The sequence below is a fragment of the Notolepis coatsorum genome (assembly GCF_963971535.1).
Source record: "Notolepis coatsorum genome assembly, chromosome: 1".
Lineage (NCBI taxonomy): Eukaryota > Metazoa > Chordata > Actinopteri > Aulopiformes > Paralepididae > Notolepis > Notolepis coatsorum.
In genome coordinates this window covers 50,775,301-50,798,914 of record NC_140165.1, presented here as the reverse complement: position 1 = coordinate 50,798,914, position 23,614 = coordinate 50,775,301, and the positions used below count along the sequence as shown (strand labels likewise).

The 23,614-nt window shown below is 40.7% G+C and overlaps 1 protein-coding gene across 3 annotated transcripts in view; it reads right to left on the bottom strand.

The window, feature by feature from the left end:
• The window catches only part of LOC311242903 (MSL complex subunit 3-like), a 55,276-nt gene that overhangs the window by 17,494 nt on the left and 14,168 nt on the right, over positions 1-23,614 (bottom strand). For 2 of the 3 annotated variants that reach the window (XM_084331966.1, XM_084331967.1), the window contains exons 6-13: positions 23,410-23,538; positions 22,386-22,546; positions 21,114-21,272; positions 17,063-17,325; positions 16,445-16,537; positions 12,796-12,905; positions 12,015-12,114; positions 7,175-7,259 (exon numbers count right to left, since the gene is read on the bottom strand). In XM_084331966.1, coding sequence (XP_084188092.1) covers positions 7,175-7,259; positions 12,015-12,114; positions 12,796-12,905; positions 16,445-16,537; positions 17,063-17,325; positions 21,114-21,272; positions 22,386-22,546; positions 23,410-23,538 — 1,100 coding nt within the window. Of the gene's footprint in view, positions 1-7,174; positions 7,361-12,014; positions 12,115-12,795; positions 12,906-16,444; positions 16,538-17,062; positions 17,326-21,113; positions 21,273-22,385; positions 22,547-23,409; positions 23,539-23,614 lie in introns of those variants that run through there. The other variant, XM_084331968.1, reaches the window with a different exon arrangement.

Here is a 23,614-nt window from a genome sequence, read left to right as displayed (position 1 = left end):
CATATTAATAATATTTTTCATTCAATCAATCACCGTGCAGATTGATTGATTGAATGAATGAACGTTTTATTAACAGATTGCAGAATGGGTACAATACAGTACGGCTCAATACACACAATTGTTAAGGGGATGCAGACCAGAGAAAGACTTTCGTCTTGTTTACATCAGGGTCCCCCATTTTCAATTCATAATGAATTATAAGTAAGGGTGCAACTTGCTCCGTGCAATCCATTCTTTGTGGATCTAGCCCATTGTCTGCCATGCAGTTTGCCCATCTTATACCACTCTCTGCCAGTGCTGTAACCCTATGGAGTCGCTCACCTTCTTTGCAGGGCTATAACTTTTTAAATATTATATCTATATCGACATTACTATGGCCCATTCAACATCGGGTATCTATCGTTCCGGATGTGGGAACGTTATATTTTTCCATTCATACATTGTCGTGTTAGTACCGTCATGAATATAAGTATGTTTTTAGAGTGTAGAGCAGTAATTCCTAGAACGCGAGTTATAGGCCCTGACGCATATTATACATAATCGATTGGCGTTTCGTTCCTATACACGCTATATAAAAAAATTCAAATGCATATGATCGCTATACATTATGCTCCATCATGCGTGAAGGAAAGGGGGGGGGGGGGGGGGGTCGTTTATGATTCCTTGATCGTCAGTAACGGCTTTTTTTAGTACGACATCATACGTTGATCGGATGGATTGCAATGAAATAAATGCACAATCGAGCTGGAATTAACGTTAGATTCCTCTTACCTGTGGCCGATGAGCCTGGAGAAAAAAAATTCCAATTATTTGATTTCGATCTGCTAGATCCATTTTCCGTTTGTACGACGCAATAAACGCCGAAAGCATATTGATTCTTGCGTCTCAAAAGCGATCCAATGCACTCGAGTTTGTTTGGATCCACGTAACAAGATAGCTCTGCCGGAGCTTTTTCCCCGATGCACAGAGCGCCACATCCAGTTTAGAGTGGAGTGCAACTCGCCCGAAATCCACCAGGCGGCGGTATTGAGGCATTGCAATATCAGACTGAGTCCAGCTGGCTTGCGGAGCCTTCCTGGATGAATTATGAATGCCAACAGCGAATAAAGGAAATAACGATCATAAAAACTAGTAAACTCGTTATTGGCGTTATTAGATTGGCGGGCAATAACGAGTAAACTCGTTTTTGGCACAGGATGTGTTAAAGAAACACGCCAACTTTTTGGGAAATTTGCTTATTTGCCATTTACCCTGGAGTTAGACAAGCAGATACATACCCCTTTCTTCTCTATGCATGCAGTAGGCTTAGAGAACAGATGCACCGTTAGCCTAGCATAGCGTCACTGGAAGTAGGTGTGCCAGTGTAGCCTAGTTCCCAACAGTCACGAAATACACTCCAAAACTTCATCACCTCAAAAGCCCTGTTGCTTTTTGAAACATGGGACTTTTGAAGTGATGAAATCACTGCACCCAGGCAGCAGTGGTTCGGCAAAAAAAGATTCATTGTATATATCGGCTTAGAAAATAAAATTTTAAAAATGTTCCCCCTCCACGTGGTAAATACACAGGTCACAACATGTTTACAGGAACGTTTGAGTTGTATTTGGAGTGTATTTCGTGACTGTTGGGAACTAGGCTACACTGGCACACCTACTTCCAGTGAATGACGCTAAGATAGGCTAACGGTACGGCTGTTCCCTAAGCCTAATGCAATAATGCATGCACAGAGAAGAAAAGGGTATGTATCGGCTTGTCTAACTCCAGGGTAGATGGCAAATAAGCTAATTTCCCAAAAAGTTGGCGTGTTCCTAGAGGTTATGTGCAGACTCAGAGCTTTAATTTGAGGGTATTTACATCAAAATCAAAATGTGCCCCCCCCCCTTTTGTAAGGGACCAAAAGTAATACAATTGGCTGCTCAGCTGTTCCATGATCAGGTGTGTGTTATTCCCTCATTATTTCATTTACAAGGAGCAGATAAAAACTCTAGAGTTCATTTCAAGTGAGGTATTTGCATGAGGTCCAACGAGCTGTCACTATCAGTGAAGCAAGCCATCATTAGGCTGAATAAACAAAACAAACCCATCAGAGAGATAGCAAAAACATTACGTGTGGCCAAATCAACTGTTATTCCCAAAAAGAAAGAACACACTGAGCTCAGCAACACCGAAAGACCCAGAAGACCATGGAAAACAACTGTGACAGAAGAATGGGTCTGATGAAGAAAAACCCCTTCACAAGGCTGGCCAGATCAACAACACTCTCCAGGAGGTAGCCGTATCCGTGTCAAAGTCAACAATCAAAAGAAGACTTCACCAGAGTGAATACAGAGGGGTCACGACAAGATGCAAACCATTGGCGAGCGTCAAAAACAGGAAGACCAGATTAGTTTGCCAAAATAAATCTCACTTGAGATGTAATTTGACCAACTGTTCAACTTCTGACAGAATGTTTAGAATCTTTCTTCCAGCAAGGCAGCATGTAACCATGGAATCCACTCCCCAGCATTCCAAGCAAGGCAGCACACTCAGCAGTTTATTGTTTATTAGACTCCGTATATCATTCAGCCATTAGATTTATCACCAGTGATGGTTATGGTGCTCAACATTGTGACCTGTATAGTAGGGCTGGATGGTCCTATTAGCACAGACGAGAGCTGCATTGGCATCTGTTTCTATACAAAGCCATAATTGGAGATTGCCCAAATAATATTACTTCACTATCGGAGTGGACGTCTGCACCCTGTGGTACACGTCCCAATGATTGTTTTAAGACATTTAAAGCGACCTAGAGTTTGTACTGCACTTGGGAAATGTGCTTTTAGCTTCTGTGCTCCCGACACATCATACTCTAAAACTCAATACGTCGGTATCCTTTGGTCAGTAATAAATAAAATCCTTAATCCCCAACCATTCCACCATAATCTGTAATTGTTTTGATTTATTGTACACATTCTATCGTGATTGCATTTATTGTATATGTATTGTATTTATCATTATATTTATTATGTACAGTCAGGTCCATAAATATTTGGACATTGACACAATTATGGCTCTGTAGTCTGTACAGCACCACAATGGACTTGAAACAATCAAGGTGTGCTTTAAGTGCAGACTTTCAGCTTTAAGTTGAGGGTATTTACATCCAAATCAGGTGAACAGTGTATGAATTACATCAGTTTCTACATGTGCCCCCCCCCCCGCTTTTCCCCCCCAAATCCATTGTGGTGGTGTACAGAGTCAAAATTATGAAAATTGCGTTGATGTCCACATAATAGATATAATTTTCGAGTTGAAATAAAGATTGCCCAGGTGCTTCCCAGGGTGGATGAGGACGGGTCAAAAGCAGAGGAATCATTTCCCCCACGGGGACAATAAAAGGACAACTGTCTCTCTCTTAATTCATCTGCGGACAAATCAAACAATGGCAGTGAATTCAACGATGGCAGTTAAAGCAACCTGATGAAGGCAGCTTGAAGCTAGGGGTGGGGGATATGGCCAAACATTTGATCACAATAACATTTTTCATATCACTCGATATCGATAATTATCTCGATATACATGAAATCATTATTTCTGTCAAGTTTAAAGGCTCTTTTTGCTTCTGAATGAAAGATGAAGAAACCAGAACAGAAGGTTAATTGTGGTTCAGAATATTATTTATTGTCAGAACATGACAAACTAGGCCTACTTGCCAAACCACAAATCTGAGGTAGAACATGAACTGTATAACAATAAAACTTTTATAACTGGCATTAATAATGAAAAATAAATTAAATCTCAAGTCTGATTAGCACACATAGCCTACTGTGTACAGACGGTTTCAACCTGTATTTAAAATTAGAAAGCAAACAGAATAAATGGACAAGAGAAAAATAAATCTCAATTTGGTCAGTATTGTCATTTGGACAAGCAAAGCCATTACTTTAAGTTGCAGGCAAGAAAGACAAGTCTGTCCACTGTTTCTGGTTTTAAAGCTGCCCTGTTGCAGGTCACAATAAAAAAAAATATATATATATATTATAATTTTTTTTTAAACTACGTTTCATATTTATATTGAGGAAAAATATATCGCGATAATTATCATTATTGTTTTATCGCCCAGCCCTACTTGAAGCTATTGTATCGTTTATTTTTACAAAATTGCAGATATAATGTTGCTTGTATCAAAGCCTTTACAGCATTCCCACACATCTTCCAGACTAATTCGTAAACTAGACTTTAAGGTCCCAACCCAATTCCCTCCCCTTGGCCCTACCCCTAGTTTTGGAGCGCCCTCGACTGAGTAGTGGCATTTCAGGAGCTACAAGGGGAAGGGGTTGAAATCTTTACCTAGGAAATGAGACACTCCTTGTTACCTCACCAGTAGTAAAAATAATAAATATTTTGTACGCATCAGCTTACCGGTATTTGGTTTTTGAGATTACGTTAATTGTGTGCCTTTTTTATTTTTATTTTACTGAAATGTCAGGAACTTAAATGTTTGGAATGGTGTGCGTCTGGATAGAAAGGAGAGCACAAGAGAACACAATTCACAATTTTTCCTCAACATCTCGGCAACACCTGCAAGCTATAAAACACCACCGGTTCTCTGTAACCGGATGGGTCTTCTCCTACATTTTGACATGGAACTGGCATTCTATACGACCGTGGCTGCGGAGAAAACTAATCTGGAATGAGGAGCGGTACTGCCAGGTTCATCCGGTGTTGCTGTATCAGATTGTTGAACTAACATAACCATCAACAAGTTGTCAAACAATATATATATGTCCATACATTTTTTCTAGACTTGGAGCAGTGTAAATAGTTATAATCATTTTTGGAATGGTGTGTGTCTGGAGAAAAGGGAGATCGGGAAAAAAGCAACACGCGGTTCAGTATATTTCCTCCAAGGGAAATGTGTTGTGCAAAACCCAAATAGGCCGATACGTACAAAATAAGGCCCTCCATAACTTAGCCCCACCTTATCTTACAGAACTTCTTCAGTCTTACGCTCCCTCTCGGTTACTCAGATCCTCCTCTTCCTTCCAACTTGTCACTCCCCATTCCCGTCTGACTACCATGGGATCCAGAGCCTTCTCCCGCTGTGCCCCCCCGCCTCTGGAATTCCCTACCACAAGACATCCACGCGATAGACAACCTCCCCACCTTTGTTTGCCGTCTCAAAACACATTTGTTCATTCTGGCATATTCACTTTCATTTGAAGTTTATTAGAACTGCTCCCCTATGTGTAAATTTGTAATATTGTGTTTTTACTGTGTGTAATGTTTTTAACCCTGTATGGCGACCTTGGGTGCTTTGAAAGGCACCTTCAAATAAAATGCATTATTATTATTAAATATACTGATCATGTACATGAAGAATTTACATATTAATACAGAAATGTAAGTCCTTAACACTTTGAATGCCCAACCCGAGTTTTCTCGGGTTTACCCCCCGCGGGGGGGTATTTTTTATTAGCGATCTGAATTCATATTTCATCAACCGAGTCTACCGTTGGTAAATCAGCCACACCAGGCGCTCAGATGTGAAAAAAGCGCCCCCTATCGTCTCCCAGATGGTAATTCACCCTTTTGGATTGGACTCAATGAAAATGCATGGGGGAAAAAAACCCGGACTCCACATTTTACTTCTCACGCATGTAACCGGGGCCGATCAGCTTCATGTTGGACCCTCAGCACAGCGTGTATACGCTGTTTTACAGTATACACGTGGGATCAATAAAAGGATCGATTTTTGGAATGGTCGATCAGGAATTGGAATAATCCATTTGGATACCATCTGATCTCAGGTAAGGAATCTATTTTACCAGTATTAGGATAATCAGACCTTTTTTCACAGAGATATAAGCTTTCCCCCTATATGTGATATGGCTGTTTTGACTGTGCGAGTGATCAGGAAATACACATATACTATCGATAATCTAGCGTTTATTTGAAAACTATTCATAAATAGGCCGAACAATGACAACATTCTAGAATATTACAGTACATCAGCGTTTATCAGGGATTTTTTCTTCTTCTTGAAAACGAGGGCTTTTCAAAATGCTATAAAACGGAAATGAACCGATAAAAAAACAATCCGCTTCGACAATGTTGACTGGAAATGGGTCATTGATAATGCGACGGGCAGATTAGACACATAGCCATAATTTTATACATAGATTAGGCGATATTAACGTTAACATTGAAGCGGATGGTGGGCATTCAAGCACTAAATGTATTCAAAGTGTTAATGTTCTCTACCCCTCATTTTGAATCAGCATCTCTCAAAACACTTTGTTTGGAGGAGCAGTTGGAGAGCTACATGGCCACTACTACCCCTAGATCCACAAAAGAATCGGAACACCCTACACTACACAGCCTTGCTCAAAACAGAGAGGTAGCGCCAAGGGGGGGGGGGGGAGGATTGGGAGTGGGACTTTTTCATTGACTTCAGTGTTCTATATGAGGTATCCTGACAGCGGCTGGACTATCTGATGGTCAATCAGGTAATATTACTCCATAGCCGACCATTATTCTTCACAGCAAATATATACTTTACTGGACTTTCTCAAGAGGCAACATTAAGTCAATTGGGCTACAGAGAGCCTGGCGCCCAGATGGCAAGAGTCTGTGCTAATCGGACCAGAGATGCACTAAATGCATGTCAAAGTGTCCTTGAGCAAGACACTTAACTGCTCCCGATGAGCAGGTTGGCACCTCGCATGGTTGCCTCCGCCGTCTGTGTGTATGTGTGAGTGAATGGGCGAATGCGAGGCCTAAGTTGTAAAGCGATTTGGATAAAAGCGCTATATAAATGCAGTCCATTTACCATCTCAGTCTACACATATTCCGTAAACAGTAAAGTACACTGTTCAGTAAAAGCGATGGATGGGATGGGTACTCAGTATCGACCAATGGGTGAAGTGAAAGGGTCATCGGTGCATCACTAGCAGGGATGGGCACTCAGTATCGACCAATGGGTGAAGTGAAAGAGTCATCGGTGCATGACTAGTAGGGATGGGCAGTCAGTATCGACCAATGGGTAAAGTGAAAGAGTCATCGGTGCATCACTAGTAGGGATGGGCACTCAGTATCGACCAATGGGTGAAGTGAAAGAGTCATCGGTGCATCACTAGTAAGGATGGGCACTCAGTATCGACCAATGGGTGAAGTGAAAGGGTCAAGGGTTTACCTGAGGAACTGCTCCAGGTGTTTGACGAGGGCTCGGAGGTTCCTGTCCGGGATGTGCATCTTCCCGAGGATCTCTGGGAGTTTCACTGGACAGAGGGCAAGACCAGAGATGGAGGGGAGGGAGGGAGGGAGAGAGAGAGAGAGAGACAGACACGGAGGGAGAGAGATTTCAGAGCACGAAACCAACCTGTAAGACAATAAGATCGAGCTGTAGGAACGGCCTGAGAGGGTGTTACATAAGTAGAGATATCAATGTTTCCAAAGTGGATTTATTTGTGGCAGCCCACCACAATATTAGACAGACCCACAGCAATGTATTTTAGCTAAACTGATTCATTAACACATCACGATGCTAGTTGCGTTCATAAGCAATTGTTTTCTCTCCTCCACTCTGCGTCTCTTGCCACAAATAAACTAAGAACGCTGGAAATTGTGATGTCCTCGACTTCAAAAAAGAAGAATTCTGTCCTTCTGTGAGTGAATGCAGTCATGCAGAAAGATATAGTGCCCGTAAAAAAGATCAAAGCATATTCATCGATAATTTATTCAGCGTGAAATAAACGCAAAGAACACAAAAAAACAAACAAAAAGTCTTCAGCTGAGAAGACTAATAGTCTAAGGTCCTAACGTGATTAGTCTACTAACTAGTAACCTAAGATCATTACGGTGATTAGTCTACTAACTAGAAGCCTAAGATCATTACGGTGATTAGTCTACTAACTAGTAACCTAAGATCCTTACGACAATTAGTCTACTAACTAGTAACCTAAGATCCTTACTTGATTAGTCTACTAACTAGTAACCTAAGATCCTTATGTGATTAGTCTACTAACTAGTAACCTAAGATCCTTACTTGATTAGTCTACTAACTAGTAACCTAAGATCCTTATGTGATTAGTCACTAACTAGTAACCTAAGATCCTTACGGTGATTAGTCTACTAACTAGTAACCTAAGATCCTTACTTGATTAGTCTACTAACTAGTAACCTAAGATCCTTACGGTGATTAGTCTACTAACTAGCAAACTAAGATCCTGGACCTTAGTTATTAGTCTACTAACTAGTAACCTAAGATCATTACGTGATTAGTCTACTAACTAGTAACCTAAGATCCTTACGGTGATTAGTCTACTAACTAGTAACCTAAGATCCTTACGGTGATTAGTCTACTAACTAGTAACCTAAGACCCTTACTTGATTAGTCTACTAACTAGTAACCTAAGATCCTTACTTGATTAGTCTATTAACTAGTAAGCTAAGATCCTTACGGTGATTAGTCTACTAACTAGTAACCTAAGATCCTTACGGTGATTAGTCTACTAACTAGTAACCTAAGATCATTACGTGATTAGTCTACCAACTAGTAAGCTAAGATCCTTACTGTGATTAGTCTACTAACTAGTAACCTAAGATCATTACGTGATTAGTCTACCAACTAGTAAGCTAAGATCATTACGTGATTAGTCTACTAACTAGTAACCTAAGATCATTATGTGATTAGTCTACTAACTAGTAACCTAAGATCCTTACGTGATTAGTCTACCAACTAGTAACCTAAGATCCTTACGGTGATTAGTCTACTAACTAGTAACCTAAAATCCTTACTTGATTAGTCTACTAACTAGTAACCTAAGATCATTACGTGATTAGTCTACCAACTAGTAACCTAAGATCCTTACAGCGATTAGTCTACTAACTAGTAACCTAAGATCCTTACTTGATTAGTCTACTAACTAGTAACCTAAGATCCTTACTTGATTAGTCTACTAACTAGTACCCTAAGATCCTTACTTGATTAGTCTACTAACTAGTAAGCTAAGATCCTTACGGTGATTAGTCTACTAACTAGTAACCTAAGATCCTTACGGTGATTAGTCTACTAACTAGTAACCTAAGATCATTACGTGATTAGTCTACCAACTAGTAAGCTAAGATCCTTACTGTGATTAGTCTACTAACTAGTAACCTAAGATCATTACGTGATTAGTCTACCAACTAGTAAGCTAAGATCCTTACGGTGATTAGTCTACTAACTAGTAACCTAAGATCATTATGTGATTAGTCTACTAACTAGTAACCTAAGATCCTTACGTGATTAGTCTACCAACTAGTAACCTAAGATCCTTACGGTGATTAGTCTACTAACTAGTAACCTAAGATCCTTACTTGATTAGTCTACTAACTAGTAACCTAAGACCCTTACTTGATTAGTCTACTAACTAGTAACCTAAGATCCTTACTTGATTAGTCTATTAACTAGTAAGCTAAGATCCTTACGGTGATTAGTCTACTAACTAGTAACCTAAGATCCTTACGGTGATTAGTCTACTAACTAGTAACCTAAGATCATTACGTGATTAGTCTACCAACTAGTAAGCTAAGATCCTTACTGTGATTAGTCTACTAACTAGTAACCTAAGATCATTACGTGATTAGTCTACCAACTAGTAAGCTAAGATCATTACGTGATTAGTCTACTAACTAGTAACCTAAGATCATTATGTGATTAGTCTACTAACTAGTAACCTAAGATCCTTACGTGATTAGTCTACCAACTAGTAACCTAAGATCCTTACGGTGATTAGTCTACTAACTAGTAACCTAAAATCCTTACTTGATTAGTCTACTAACTAGTAACCTAAGATCATTACGTGATTAGTCTACCAACTAGTAACCTAAGATCCTTACAGCGATTAGTCTACTAACTAGTAACCTAAGATCCTTACTTGATTAGTCTACTAACTAGTAACCTAAGATCCTTACTTGATTAGTCTACTAACTAGTACCCTAAGATCCTTACTTGATTAGTCTACTAACTAGTAAGCTAAGATCCTTACGGTGATTAGTCTACTAACTAGTAACCTAAGATCCTTACGGTGATTAGTCTACTAACTAGTAACCTAAGATCATTACGTGATTAGTCTACCAACTAGTAAGCTAAGATCCTTACTGTGATTAGTCTACTAACTAGTAACCTAAGATCATTACGTGATTAGTCTACCAACTAGTAAGCTAAGATCCTTACGGTGATTAGTCTACTAACTAGTAACCTAAGATCATTATGTGATTAGTCTACTAACTAGTAACCTAAGATCCTTACGTGATTAGTCTACCAACTAGTAACCTAAGATCCTTACGGTGATTAGTCTACTAACTAGTAACCTAAGATCCTTACTTGATTAGTCTACTAACTAGTAACCTAAGATCCTTACGGTGATTAGTCTAGTAACCTAATATCCTTAGGGCGATTAGTCTACTAACTAGTAACCTAAGATCCTTACGGCAATTAGTCTACTAACTAGTAACCTAAGATCCTTACTTGATTAGTCTACTAACTAGTAACCTAAGATCCTTATGTGATTAGTCTACTAACTAGTAACCTAAGATCCTTACTTGATTAGTCTACTAACTAGTAACCTAAGATCCTTATGTGATTAGTCTACTAACTAGTAACCTAAGATCCTTACGGTGATTAGTCTACTAACTAGTAACCTAAGATCATTACGTGATTAGTCTACCAACTAGTAACCTAAGATCCTTATGGTGATTAGTCTACTAACTAGTAACCTAAGATCCTTACTTGATTAGTCTACTAACTAGTAACCTAAGATCCTTACTTGATTAGTCTATTAACTAGTAAGCTAAGATCCTTACGGTGATTAGTCTACTAACTAGTAACCTAAGATCATTACGTGATTAGTCTACCAACTAGTAAGCTAAGATCCTTACTGTGATTAGTCTACTAACTAGTAACCTAAGATCATTACGTGATTAGTCTACCAACTAGTAAGCTAAGATCATTACGTGATTAGTCTACTAACTAGTAACCTAAGATCATTATGTGATTAGTCTACTAACTAGTAACCTAAGATCCTTACGTGATTAGTCTACCAACTAGTAACCTAAGATCCTTACGGTGATTAGTCTACTAACTAGTAACCTAGGATCATTACGTGATTAGTCTACCAACTAGTAACCTAAGATCCTTACTTGATTAGTCTACTAACTAGTAACCTAAGATCATTATGTGATTAGTCTACTAACTAGTAACCTAAGATCCTTACGTGATTAGTCTACCAACTAGTAACCTAAGATCATTACGTGATTAGTCTACCAACTAGTAAGCTAAGATCCTTACTGTGATTAGTCTACTAACTAGTAACCTAAGATCATTACGTGATTAGTCTACCAACTAGTAAGCTAAGATCATTACGTGATTAGTCTACTAACTAGTAACCTAAGATCATTATGTGATTAGTCTACTAACTAGTAACCTAAGATCCTTACGTGATTAGTCTACCAACTAGTAACCTAAGATCCTTACTTGATTAGTCTACTAACTAGTAACCTAGGATCATTACGTGATTAGTCTACCAACTAGTAACCTAAGATCCTTACTTGATTAGTCTACTAACTAGTAACCTAAGATCATTATGTGATTAGTCTACTAACTAGTAACCTAAGATCCTTACGTGATTAGTCTACCAACTAGTAACCTAAGATCCTTACGGTGATTAGTCTACTAACTAGTAACCTAAGATCCTTACTTGATTAGTCTACTAACTAGTAACCTAAGATCCTTACCGTGATTAGTCTAGTAACCTAAGATCCTTACGGCGATTAGTCTACTAACTAGTAACCTAAGATCCTTACTTGATTAGTCTACTAACTAGTAACCTAAGATCCTTACGTGATTAGTCTACTAACTAGTAACCTAAGATCCTTACGTTGATTAGTCTACTAACTAGTAACCTAAGATCCTTACGGTGATTAGTCTACTAACTAGTAACCTAAGATCATTATGTGATTAGACTACTAACTAGTAACCTAGAGGAACTAACCAAAGAGGCGTAGCAGATGCTGTGATCCATACAGGTAGGAGGCGGGAGGGGGCTGGTCACTCAGAGGGTAGTTATCAGGAGTCAGCTTCCAGCTCAGGACCTGCTCAGGGGAGATGTGAAAAATAAGTTTATTATTGATGACTTCAACTATATTACCAATTTAAATATAAATTCAAGGATATAAGTTTGTTGTAAAAAAAATAACTACTTGTGTTACTCCATTATAGATATCATCAAGGATTTTACAAGTACTTTCTAACCAAGGTCCACATTGTCCACATCAGTCTTTTGTCCCCATAACACAAAAGATAGGGCTGCCCTGACTTTGTTGATTAATCAGTCCGTTTGTTTAGTTGACCAAGACTTTCGTAGTTGGTCGCTAAACCTTTATGCTGAATGACTTATTTCCTGAAAGATGATAAGCACATCTCTGGTAAGCACTACGTTTTAAAAGAGGTCCTTCCCTATTATTGCACGTGGGAAATTCTAAATGTATGGAGGAGTTGTTGATGAAATCGATAATTATTAGTCAACAAAGAAGTTCTCCCTGATTACAAAAGCCCTTCTGCAAATGAATACAAGAACCTCTACTAGAAAAACAAAGATTATTATTATCTCCGTCGCAACCTCACTGTAGTGGGAAAAAGGACGTAAAACGAAGATGATGATGATGATCCCTCCACTGTATGTTATCATATAAAAACTGAAATAAAAACAATATAATCAAAATAATTATAGAATAAAAATAATAAAATCACATTTGATAAATAGAAGTACTGACCTCGTTGAGTTCGTTGTTCCGGCGGCTCTCCAGGCCAGAGAAGGGCCCGGCGCCCTCCTTGCTGGGGGTGAGGGGCAGCGGGGACGAGGAGCCACTGTGCACCGGGGTCTCTGGGGACGCAACAGAACCATTAACATGAGGGGCAGCGGGGACGAGGAGCCACTGTGCACCGGGGTCTCTGGGGACGCAACAGAACCATTAACATGAGGGGCAGCGGGGACGAGGAGCCACTGTGCACCGGGGTCTCTGGGGACGCAACAGAACCATTAACATGAGGGGCAGCGGGGACGAGGAGCCACTGTGCACCGGGGTCTCTGGGGACGCAACAGAACCATCAACATGAGGGGCAGCGGGGACGAGGAGCCACTGTGCACCGGGGTCTCTGGGGACGCAACAGAACCATCAACATGAGGGGCAGCGGGGACGAGGAGCCACTGTGCACCGGGGTCTCTGGGGACGCAACAGAACCATCAACATGAGGGGCAGCGGGGACGAGGAGCCACTGTGCACCGGGGTCTCTGGGGACGCAACAGAACCATTAACGTCATCACACTAGGACCAGTAGACCCCATACACCAGGTCAAGTCATGTATTTATATAGCTAATTTAAAAGCTCAAAGAGCCGACCAAAGTGCTGCACAGTAACCACAAGATTAAAAACTGTAGACATAAGTCACACAGTGGAATAATTTACCCAAATACATCAAACTGAGTAAACATGTGGCACAATTTAAAAAGCAGCTAAAAAAATACACATTAGAAAAATACAGAAATGAGTATTGAGGATAAACAAAGTTATGTTATATTGTGTATGTAGTGCTGTACTATATTCACTGCTGTCAAGTGAATCAAGTTTTTTCTTTTAATATAAGTAAAAGTATATTCTATATTGTAATATACTAAATTATGTTATATCTAGTAAAATTAATGTAAGAACAAATATAAATGTAAGGGGGTAGGGATCAATAAGCTTAGCTTCCCTCTACTCCTATTTTGGACATGTCTGCTAACCAAACACATTGCTCTTGACCTTTTGTTTATAATTCCTTTTTTTTCTTTTTTTTTATGTTTTTTAATTTGTTGTTATGATTGTTTGGTTTGACGGAACAAGATACCGTGAGTTGTTTGGAGAAATATGGAGAATAACATGTTCAAAAATAAATTCATTCATTCAGTGTAACGGAGGACAATACAACATGACAGAAGACAGTCGATACAGTAGGACCACAAGACACTAGGAATATAGAACAGACGATACACGATGACATAGGACAGTAGACAATACGTTATGACAGACTATACAGCAGACAATATAGTGAGACATAGGAGACTAGACGATATGTTAAGTATTAACATGTGATCTGTATCTGGGGTATCTTATATCGATTGGATAATTAAAAATGCATGTTAGGTCTTAGATATTATGCTTCATACATGACTAACATTTCAAAGATGGTAAGATATCAGACGTCTTCAAGGAAACCAATGACGGTTGAGTGCATTTATCTAGACTAGACTTTCTTATGTCGGTTAAGTCATTGACAAAAAAACATTTCTCACATGACCGCTGTATTCCGAATGCCTACATGAAAAGAGGATCATAAACAAACTAAAACCTTCAAAATATCTAATGTAGTCTCAATCTGCACTAAAGTGAGAATAGAGTAATGATGTTATACTATGAAAAGAGATAGTGACATCTACAGGGCATGGGTGGTAATTACAACAACAGAAACCATGTGCGACACCATGCCTCACCAAATAATGACTTGTTATAGATACCAGTGTGAAGAAGATATATATACAAATAAGGTAAATAAATACAACTCACAAGCTATGTTACTCCATTATAGATATGATCAAGAGATTTGTTTTTTATGGCATTTATGCTATTTATTATTATTATTATTATTTTTATTAATAATTTTCCATTAGACAGTACGGTGAGTGACAGGTACATGTACCGCTACGCTTTGCTTGCTTCATATCACAGCCGAGCAAATTAACAGAGACTGAAATTCACTTTTAATCTCCTGGGTCGACGGTATGTAATGTAATTTTATTTTACTTACTCAGAAGTCTGTGTTGCATAGTATGTAAATTCTATGGTGGTTTTTGTTCTGGATCTATTGTGGTGTTTCTTTTTGACTTGTAAATCTCGGGCTATACAAATACATTTGATTTGATATGACCCGACGATAAAAAACAGGCCACTTATTTATCAAACACCCCGTTTGTTGTTGAAACGTATAAGAATTTCTATAAAGAGTCTTTCTGTTTGAATAAAATGCTTCTGAGTGAGTGCAATAAAAGTACATGACATACCATCACCTGGGAGATCAAAAGTAAAATTCAGTCTAGTTCGTTTTCCCAGCTGTGATATGAAGCGGGCGAAGCGTAGCGGTACATATACAGACGGGAACCAGGCAGGGGAGAGACATTAAAAAAATCATAAATAGTCATTCCATGGACAAAAGGAGCAGGAAGAAGAATAAATCTTATAGTTATATAGCTACCTGCCCCTTATTCCTAAACTAACATGTATTTTCTTAATGGTCGGCGTATAACCTTATTTACACAAATAATCATTTATACCATATATATATATGTGTGAGTGTGAGTGTGAGTGTGAGTGTGAGTGAGTGAGTGAGTGAGTGAGTGAGTGAGTGAGTGAGTGAGAGAGAGAGAGAGAGAGAGAGAGAGAGAGAGAGAGAGAGAGAGCTATGTGGAATATATGAAGGCTATTTGTGTGTGTGTGCCCCTCCCTCTCTCTTCTTTTTTTTCTTTCTATCACTCTCCCGTTCGGAGGTGTGTGTCGCGCGGACCTCCGTGCGGCAGGTCCCCCCCCCCCCAAGTGCCCCCTCTCTCTCCCTCCCTCCTTCTCTCTTCCTTTCTCTCCTTTCTCTCCCACTCGGCTCTCGCTGATGAGACGAGGCAACTTTTTTCTTTTCTTTCTTTCAATCTCCCGTGTGGCGCGCGGCCGGCAGGTTGTTTCCACATCTATGTAAATGTGCCAGAATTAGCTAATCAGCTAGTTTTCATCTGTAGTCCCTGCCTACCATGCATGTCTTTATGGTGTGGGAGGAAACCCACGCGAACACAGGGAGAACATGCAAACTCCACACAGAATGGCCCCCTGCTGGGGTTCGAACCACTGTGCCACCATGCTGCCCTTGTGTAACGTCTTAGGCCAGAGTTGAACCCAGGACGTTGTGATTACATGTGATGGTGAGCCACCGGGACGCCTCAAACATGACGTTATAGGGAGGTGTAGTCCAACGTCACTTTGGACCGCCCGCGAGGTCCACCTGTATAGGGATTTTCATTGGATTATCGGCTATTGTAACAATTCTGCCTCATGAACATTGAAAAGCTTTCCATTTTTGCACAAAATGAGTTCCCTTCTATTGCTAACATTATTGTTTAAGCATTTTTGGTTGAAATAAAATGTGCCGATTTTTTTTTACGATTAATTGCAAATATTTTCATGTTGAGCTATAGATTGTGGATGAATGCTTTATTTGTTTTAAACGAGACGATTTAGAAATGGACAATGGGGAAATACGTTGCAATTTTGCGAGGTGGACCGGCCGGAAACAGCAATGACGTAACCACTACACCTCCCTATTGTGAATGAATGTGAGCTTACTCCGGTCCAGGTTGAGGAAGAACTTGGGAAGCTGAGACGAGGCGTCAGCCAGGCGCCGCTTGGGCTGCGGGGATGCTGTAGCACTGCCCCCACCTGAGTGAAGACATAAACACAAGATCAATACTACACATATAAAGACACATACAACAAAGATTCCAGAGATTTATTTATTACAAAATGTATACAAATAATTTTGTATAGAATGGTTATAGTATAAAAGTACGTGCAATAAAAAAAATTTAAACAACGCAGATTGCAAATATTCTAGCGTCTTTGGACATTTTAAACTAGAGCCTGACAGATACTGGATTTTTGGGGCCGATAGCAATGTTGGGTAGTAAAAATATTCCAATATCGATATATCAGCCTAAATGTAAATGTATATTATTAAAAATATATATATATATATAAATTACATACATAAACTGATTTTATCTTTATATTTAGGTATTATATAAAAGAGGTATAAAAACAAAAGGTATTTTATATTTAGGTCCTGAGTGAGGGAGTGACCTGAACGTGCCACTGTTAGCAGACAACCCTGCACTCTGCGCACACACACACAAAATGCGGGAAAAAAAAAAAAAAAAAAGAGAATGAGAAAAGAAAAGTAAGAACCTCCGCTGCCTCCCTCGGTCCCCGACGTGTGCCTGGTGGAGCGCCTCAGCGACTGGGGCTGGCCGTCCGTGTCGGGCTGCCGTCTGCGTTTGGGGGTGGTGGTGGTGGTGGTGGTGTTGGTGGTGTTGGTGGTGTTAGTGGTGGTGGTGGTGGTGTTGGTGGTGTTGGTGGTGGCTACGGACACTTCGCTGGGCTGGCTGTCCGTCGACTGGGGCGTGGGGGGGTTGTGGCCGAACGGGCTGGGAGAGCGCTCGCGCTGGGTTCTGGGGAGGGAGGAGGGAGGGAGAGAGGGTCACATGTAGGGGTGTAACGATGCATTGATTAATCGAAATAAATCGATTCTAATGTGTTTGATTCAATGCATCGATTTAAATATGTTAGAATCGATTATAATCGACATACATTTTTTTTTTGTGTATTGTTTTTATTGACCTATAGTCCATTCATGCCGAGTGAATCAGTTCCCCCAGCCACATTTGTGTATTCAACATTTTTGGGGGAAATAACTGATAGAAAATGTATAAAAAATGTATAGAAAATGAATCGAATCGTGGTCAAATGAAGAGATTTCATGATGCATTGAATCGTTGCCTGAAGAATCGTAATCGAATCGAATCGTTGCGAGGTTGAATCGTTACACCCCTAGTCACATGATTAACAGCGACCTCTGGGGGAAAGAAAGTGCACTTGAATTTATTGCACTTTGTTTACATTTCTTTTGTTTTAGTCTGATGTGTGGGTTGGAGTTGGGTGGGGATAGTGGAGGGGTTGCTGTTGCTGGCCAGACCTCAGACTCTGCCAAGAGAGGTCTGGAGAAATTCACACTAATAAATTACTATATAGATATAATATATATATTATATAATATAATCTTGGAGCCGTTTTGGGGTTCGGTGGCTTGGTCATGGGCACGTGAGCAGAGATGGTGGGCACTGTAGAATCCCCCCCAGACAACCTTGAGGAAAGGCTTGGAATATACTGTGGCGAAAAATGAGTCGCATGCATGGCCAGTGGTTCTCACCAGAAAAATGGGGAAGAAAGAAATCTAATAGATGGTCAAATGTGATTTTTTGTTTTCATCAGCCGGGGGTGCCATAATCCACTCCTTAGCTGCAATAATTAATATTACAAATGCTATGAAAAGTCATATTTATCTGTGACACAGACAATATAACTCACTTCGCCCACTTAAATAACTGACAAGTAAGCTAGCTTGCAAATACATAACGTTTATTGGTCAGTTTACCATTGCAAATTACTTCAAGGGAATGATCCACACTTAATATAAACCATTTAATGTAACGTTATGTTTGGCTAATGTTATCGCCACAGTCGAGGAACCAGCCGGCCGGAGTGAGTTGAGGGAATGAGGGATAAGGCCGCGGGTGAAGGCGAGGGGAGCGAATCCAGTGCCATGATTGAGGGAACTCCTCTTCTTCTTTTGCTTTTGTTTTAAATCTTTTAATTTTCATGAGGTTTCACATTCAATCAACAGATCTATAGAATGTTCAGTGCCACTCTCATGAACAAATCATGAACAAACACTGTGCTCCCCACTCAATCCATTCTCCCATCTCTCACTCACGCTTGCACACACTGGGACATACACGCACACACACGCGCATACAGGCATACAGGCACGCACACAAATAAACAAACAAACAAACAAAGAAGACAATAACTAAATCATAAGTAAATAAGTAATAAGAAATAAAAGTGCAAATGTCGGTATTGTAAACAGTGACAGGTTATAGCACCCGGTTGCTCACACCCGCTTCTTATACTTTTAAGCTCGTAGACTTGAGTAGACTGGGATAACATTACTGCACAATTGGCCAAAGTCACTTTAACCCTCGTGGCTTCCTGGTCATGAAAACTACTTTCTTGTGTGTGTGTGTGTGTGTGTGTGTGTGTGTGTGTGTGTGTGTGTGAGCACAGCGGTGTCTGTGTTTATTATTATTTCATGAAATTGGGAAAATATCTTCATTTTACATACATGTTCATTATGTCAAAGGCTTATAATTTGAAACTCTAAAAAAAAGTTATAGTGGTTAGAACCAACGGTGGGCCTGGTCATGTTTTCATCTCCAACCGCTCCCATGTTAAAAAGGCATTTTTAATCTGCTCTCATTCGTTAAATTCTAGATAGAATTACCAAATGTAGGGGTGGACAGTATAAACGGTATACGGTATAAACGGTATGAATTTGCTCTACGGTATGGATTTTGACTATACCGTGTAACCGGTAGTGCAGCTCTAAAATAGCAATGACGTCATGTAACCACAGCGCGACTATTTCACTCGCATTTGCCCCTAAAAATAGATAGAATTAGTCATAGATAATAGATATGTGCGAACTGGAAAAAGTTATTTAGGAGGCTTCGCGCAGTGGGCGTGCCAGCCCCTACCGCACGCATGTAAACACGGGTCTAGTAGTCTAGTGGGACGGGACACGGGAGCTGTCAGGAGGACGGCGGCGTCTCCCTGAGCTAACGTTAGCTTAGCTACCGTTACAAAATGACCCAGTCAACTATTCACTTTTAGTTTAATACATGATGGGGCATTGTCTAACCGAACGGTATCTAGTCGGCCAGCTACCGATAGCTCCTGACATCAACAAACGCTCCACAAAGTCTAGTACTAGAGACGTGTATGCTACCTGTTAGCTCACGTTAACGCAAGTTAGTTCACCGTTCAAAACGAAATGTCCCATTGAACTAAATAATTCACTGAGGCGTTGTATTAACGTTATATATGCAGTAGCTACAGATAGCTCCTGATATCAATGTCTTATAACACTGATTCGATGCGTATTCGAGCTGAGGGCTTGCTAACGTTATACCAATACAATAGGGTCCAGGTGCAGCGCCGGAGAATCCTGGCCGTAGCTCTGCTCGAGGCTACTCGAGTATAGGTCCAGGTGCAGCTCCGGAGAATCCTGGCCATAGCTGGAGGCTACTAGAGTACACACAGACAGTGGAGCTTGTTGCGTGGTGGCGATGTCTCGCAGATAATACAAGTACAAGTCTAATTATATAATATATATATTTTATATAAAAAAAAAAAAAAATCAAAAACGATGATACCGTGATATATACCGTTACCGTCTATGCTTCAAATTATACCAAATGCATTGCATAATTCACAACCTCAGGACTCGGTCGAATTTTAAAATGTGCTGTTACCGATGTAAAACACAAGGTGGCGTAATTCCTCTACAGCTCACTTTGCCACAACTCAGGGGAAGGTGGGAGGTGCTCAAGCCGGCCAAAGTGGCTGAATGTGGGGATATAGGCAATCGGCGCGGGGGGGGGGGGGGGGTGCGAGCGAATTTTCAACACAAGTGCACCATGAGAACCACCTCTGATCCACTCCCCCTGGTATATAGGGGGAACACGAGCCCCCCTGGCCCGCCTCGCTTCTATGAAGAAGTACATTTCACGGAGGAGCTGTGGTCGTCTGCCGACCAGCGACCAGTGTTCAACATTCTACCGGGAGATTTACTAATGATCGCCCGCAAGACTTTCTGGTAATAATAAGCGCCTACTAACGTTTAGCGTCTCCGCTATTTCTGACCGAATTAGTCAACCTTTCTTCTTTCTAATGGCAGATTCTTATTCAGAGGTATTTTGTCGAGTTTACATACGCTGTAATGTGGTATCAGAAATGTATAGAAATATGATAAATATGGCTATTTATCCAGGTTTTTTTCGATAAAAACGGACGTGGTATCAAACAAACACAGATTTGTTCCGAAATATATGTAATTTGTTACAGATATATTGAGATTAGGCTATTACTGTTAATCATGGGGAATTTTTTTTTTTTAAATAGTAAACAGTTAAAGTTATATGGCTTTGATCCAAGGCCCATTTTTGTCAAAATCCTTCAAAATCCTTAGGGAGTTACAAGGGTTAAGTGACAAAGCGCACCAGTGTACTTTGATACCTAGTATGCAAAATGCATAGAGAGGCTGGCAGGTCTGCAGCGACCTTACAGTCTGCCTCGAGGCCATCCTCACCCCTCTCATCTTTACTCGCGGGATACGTACTTGCTAGAGCTGGCGGTGGCGTCCTTGATGGGCAGGAAGAGCCGCGAGGAGCTGACTTTCTTGAACTGAGACTGTTCGCTGGGGTAGAGGAGGATCATGGGGAGGGAGAAGTCGAAGGTGATCCTAAGGCCGTCCACCATTTCCTTACAGAGCTCCTCACTGGAGAGAAGACGGAGCAGGGACACGGTCAGGACGACGAGGGGGGTGAGCTTAACCCTTTCACTGCCTATTGTGTGATAGTAAAGGGTTAACCTTCTGTCGTGTGGCAAGTGAAAGGGTTAAGCTACACACTGTACCAGCTAAATATACGACTGTGCACAGTTTAGGCTATGCATATTATACCATCTAAATATATCACTGTGCACAACTTCGGCTACACATATTGTACCAGCTAAATATATGAATATGCACAGTTTAGGCTACACATATTGTACCATCTAAATATATGAATATGCACAGTTTAGGCTACACATATTGTACCATCTAAATATATGAATATGCACAGTTTAGGCTACACATATTGTACCATCTAAATATATGAATATGCACAGTTTAGGCTACACATATTGTACCATCTACCGTACTTTTCGGACTATAAGCCGCGCCTTTTCCCCCCATTTTTCGACCCTGCGGCTTATATAACGGTGCGGCTTATATGTGACTCGACGTGACCAAACCCGAAAATGTAAAAATCTAAATATTGCTTTTTTGACTGCATTGAAATGTTATTCATCTGTTTCCTTATTTGCTAAACTTAATACAACTTGTAAATGAGTTAATTCTTGTTATTTGTCCGACAGTATTGTGTCCCAATGCTAATTACATATGGTAATTAAACATTAAAACACCTGCGGCTTATAGTCCAGTGCGGCTTATATATGTACACATCATTCAATTTAGCTGCTGCGGCTTATAGTCAGGTGCGGCTTATAGTGCGAAAAGTACGGTAAATATATGACTGTGCATAGTTTAGGCTACACATATTGTACCATCTAAATATATGACTGTGCATAGTTTAGGCTACACATATTGTACCATCTAAATATATGACTGTGCATAGTTTAGGCTACACATACTGTACCATCAAAATATACGACTATGCACAGTTTTGTGTTATTGTGGCGACGTTGAAGTACGCCATTTTTCACGATGAACAGTACACTCAACATTTCAGGTCCAAGAGGACTACTGAGAAAAAAACAACAACAACAACAACAACAACAACAACAACATAGAAATCACATCAATGCCTCCTGGTGTCTACAGACTCACTTCTTCTCCGGAGGGACGTAGTGGGGGTTGAGGTTGGACTGGGCGGGGCTCTGGTGGTGTCTGTACCTCTCGTTGGCCGAGAAGGCAGCGTTGATGGCGAAGTGCTTCACATAGGACTCGAGGATGTTCACTATGTTCATCTGACAGGGAAGCATCACCAGCTACAAGAGTCAAAGAAAGTCATCAAAGTGAAATAAAATAAAGACGTATAGACAAGAGTCCTCTTCATTAGGCGTATACACAGTGCCACCGATTTGAATGGAGATGAGGCTGGGGTGGGAAAGACCAGAAGAACCACATTGACTCCCATGTTACAACTACAAGTCTCGTTAAACATGGCTAATTCTGGCATTAACAAGAGGTGGGGGGGGGGGGATCGATACAGCAATATGTCACCATTGTTACACTTGAGTGTTTCACACATAGCCAGACCTCTCTCCACACTACGTTAGTGCTGTGCTAGCAGAGGCAACCTGAAGTGCTGCTAACGTTGCAAGTTGTGATAGCCAACTATATCTGTCCACCGTTGAAAGCGGTGCACACATGACCAGTGATGTAACGTGAGGTCCAGACCAGAGACTCTGCTTTGCTAACACAAACGCATAACGTGAGGTCAGAGCAACAGGTTGTGCGGGCTGAAAAACTCTTCGGATTGACGATTCAGACAAGTCAAGTCACCCAAATTGACATGGAAAAAGCAGCATGGCGCCCAAAGAAGAGCCGTTTGCATCGCCGAACTTGAAAACATAAACACTCCGAATGGACCCAAGTTTATGTCCTGTTGCAGTGTTTGCTAATATAATAGCCGACAATAACTTGGGTCCAAGTTGTCCCCCCTAGCAATACAATTCCACTGGAACCGTTCTATACCGTTCAGGTGTGCTTTTTTGGGGGGCATGTTTTGTTAGAATTCTATCTCAGAATTGACCTGATCTCAAACCCGCCCTCTTTCGTCCAACCACATTATGTTTTCGTTTACTCCTGAAAAGTTCACAACACTGTGGCACTGTTGGCCGACGAGTACCTTCTTCCTCTTGTTGACGTAGAAGCAGTCATCCTCCAGCTTCCTCTTCAGGATGTCGGGGATGTCGATGTCGATGGTGACGGCCCTGTCCTCGCTCTCCCTCCTGGTGTGGGCGTCCTGCTCCTCCTTCTAGAAACACACACACAGACATGCAAACCTGTGGTTAGTTTTCAGATACAAGGACAGCCACTGAGACGGCAAACTG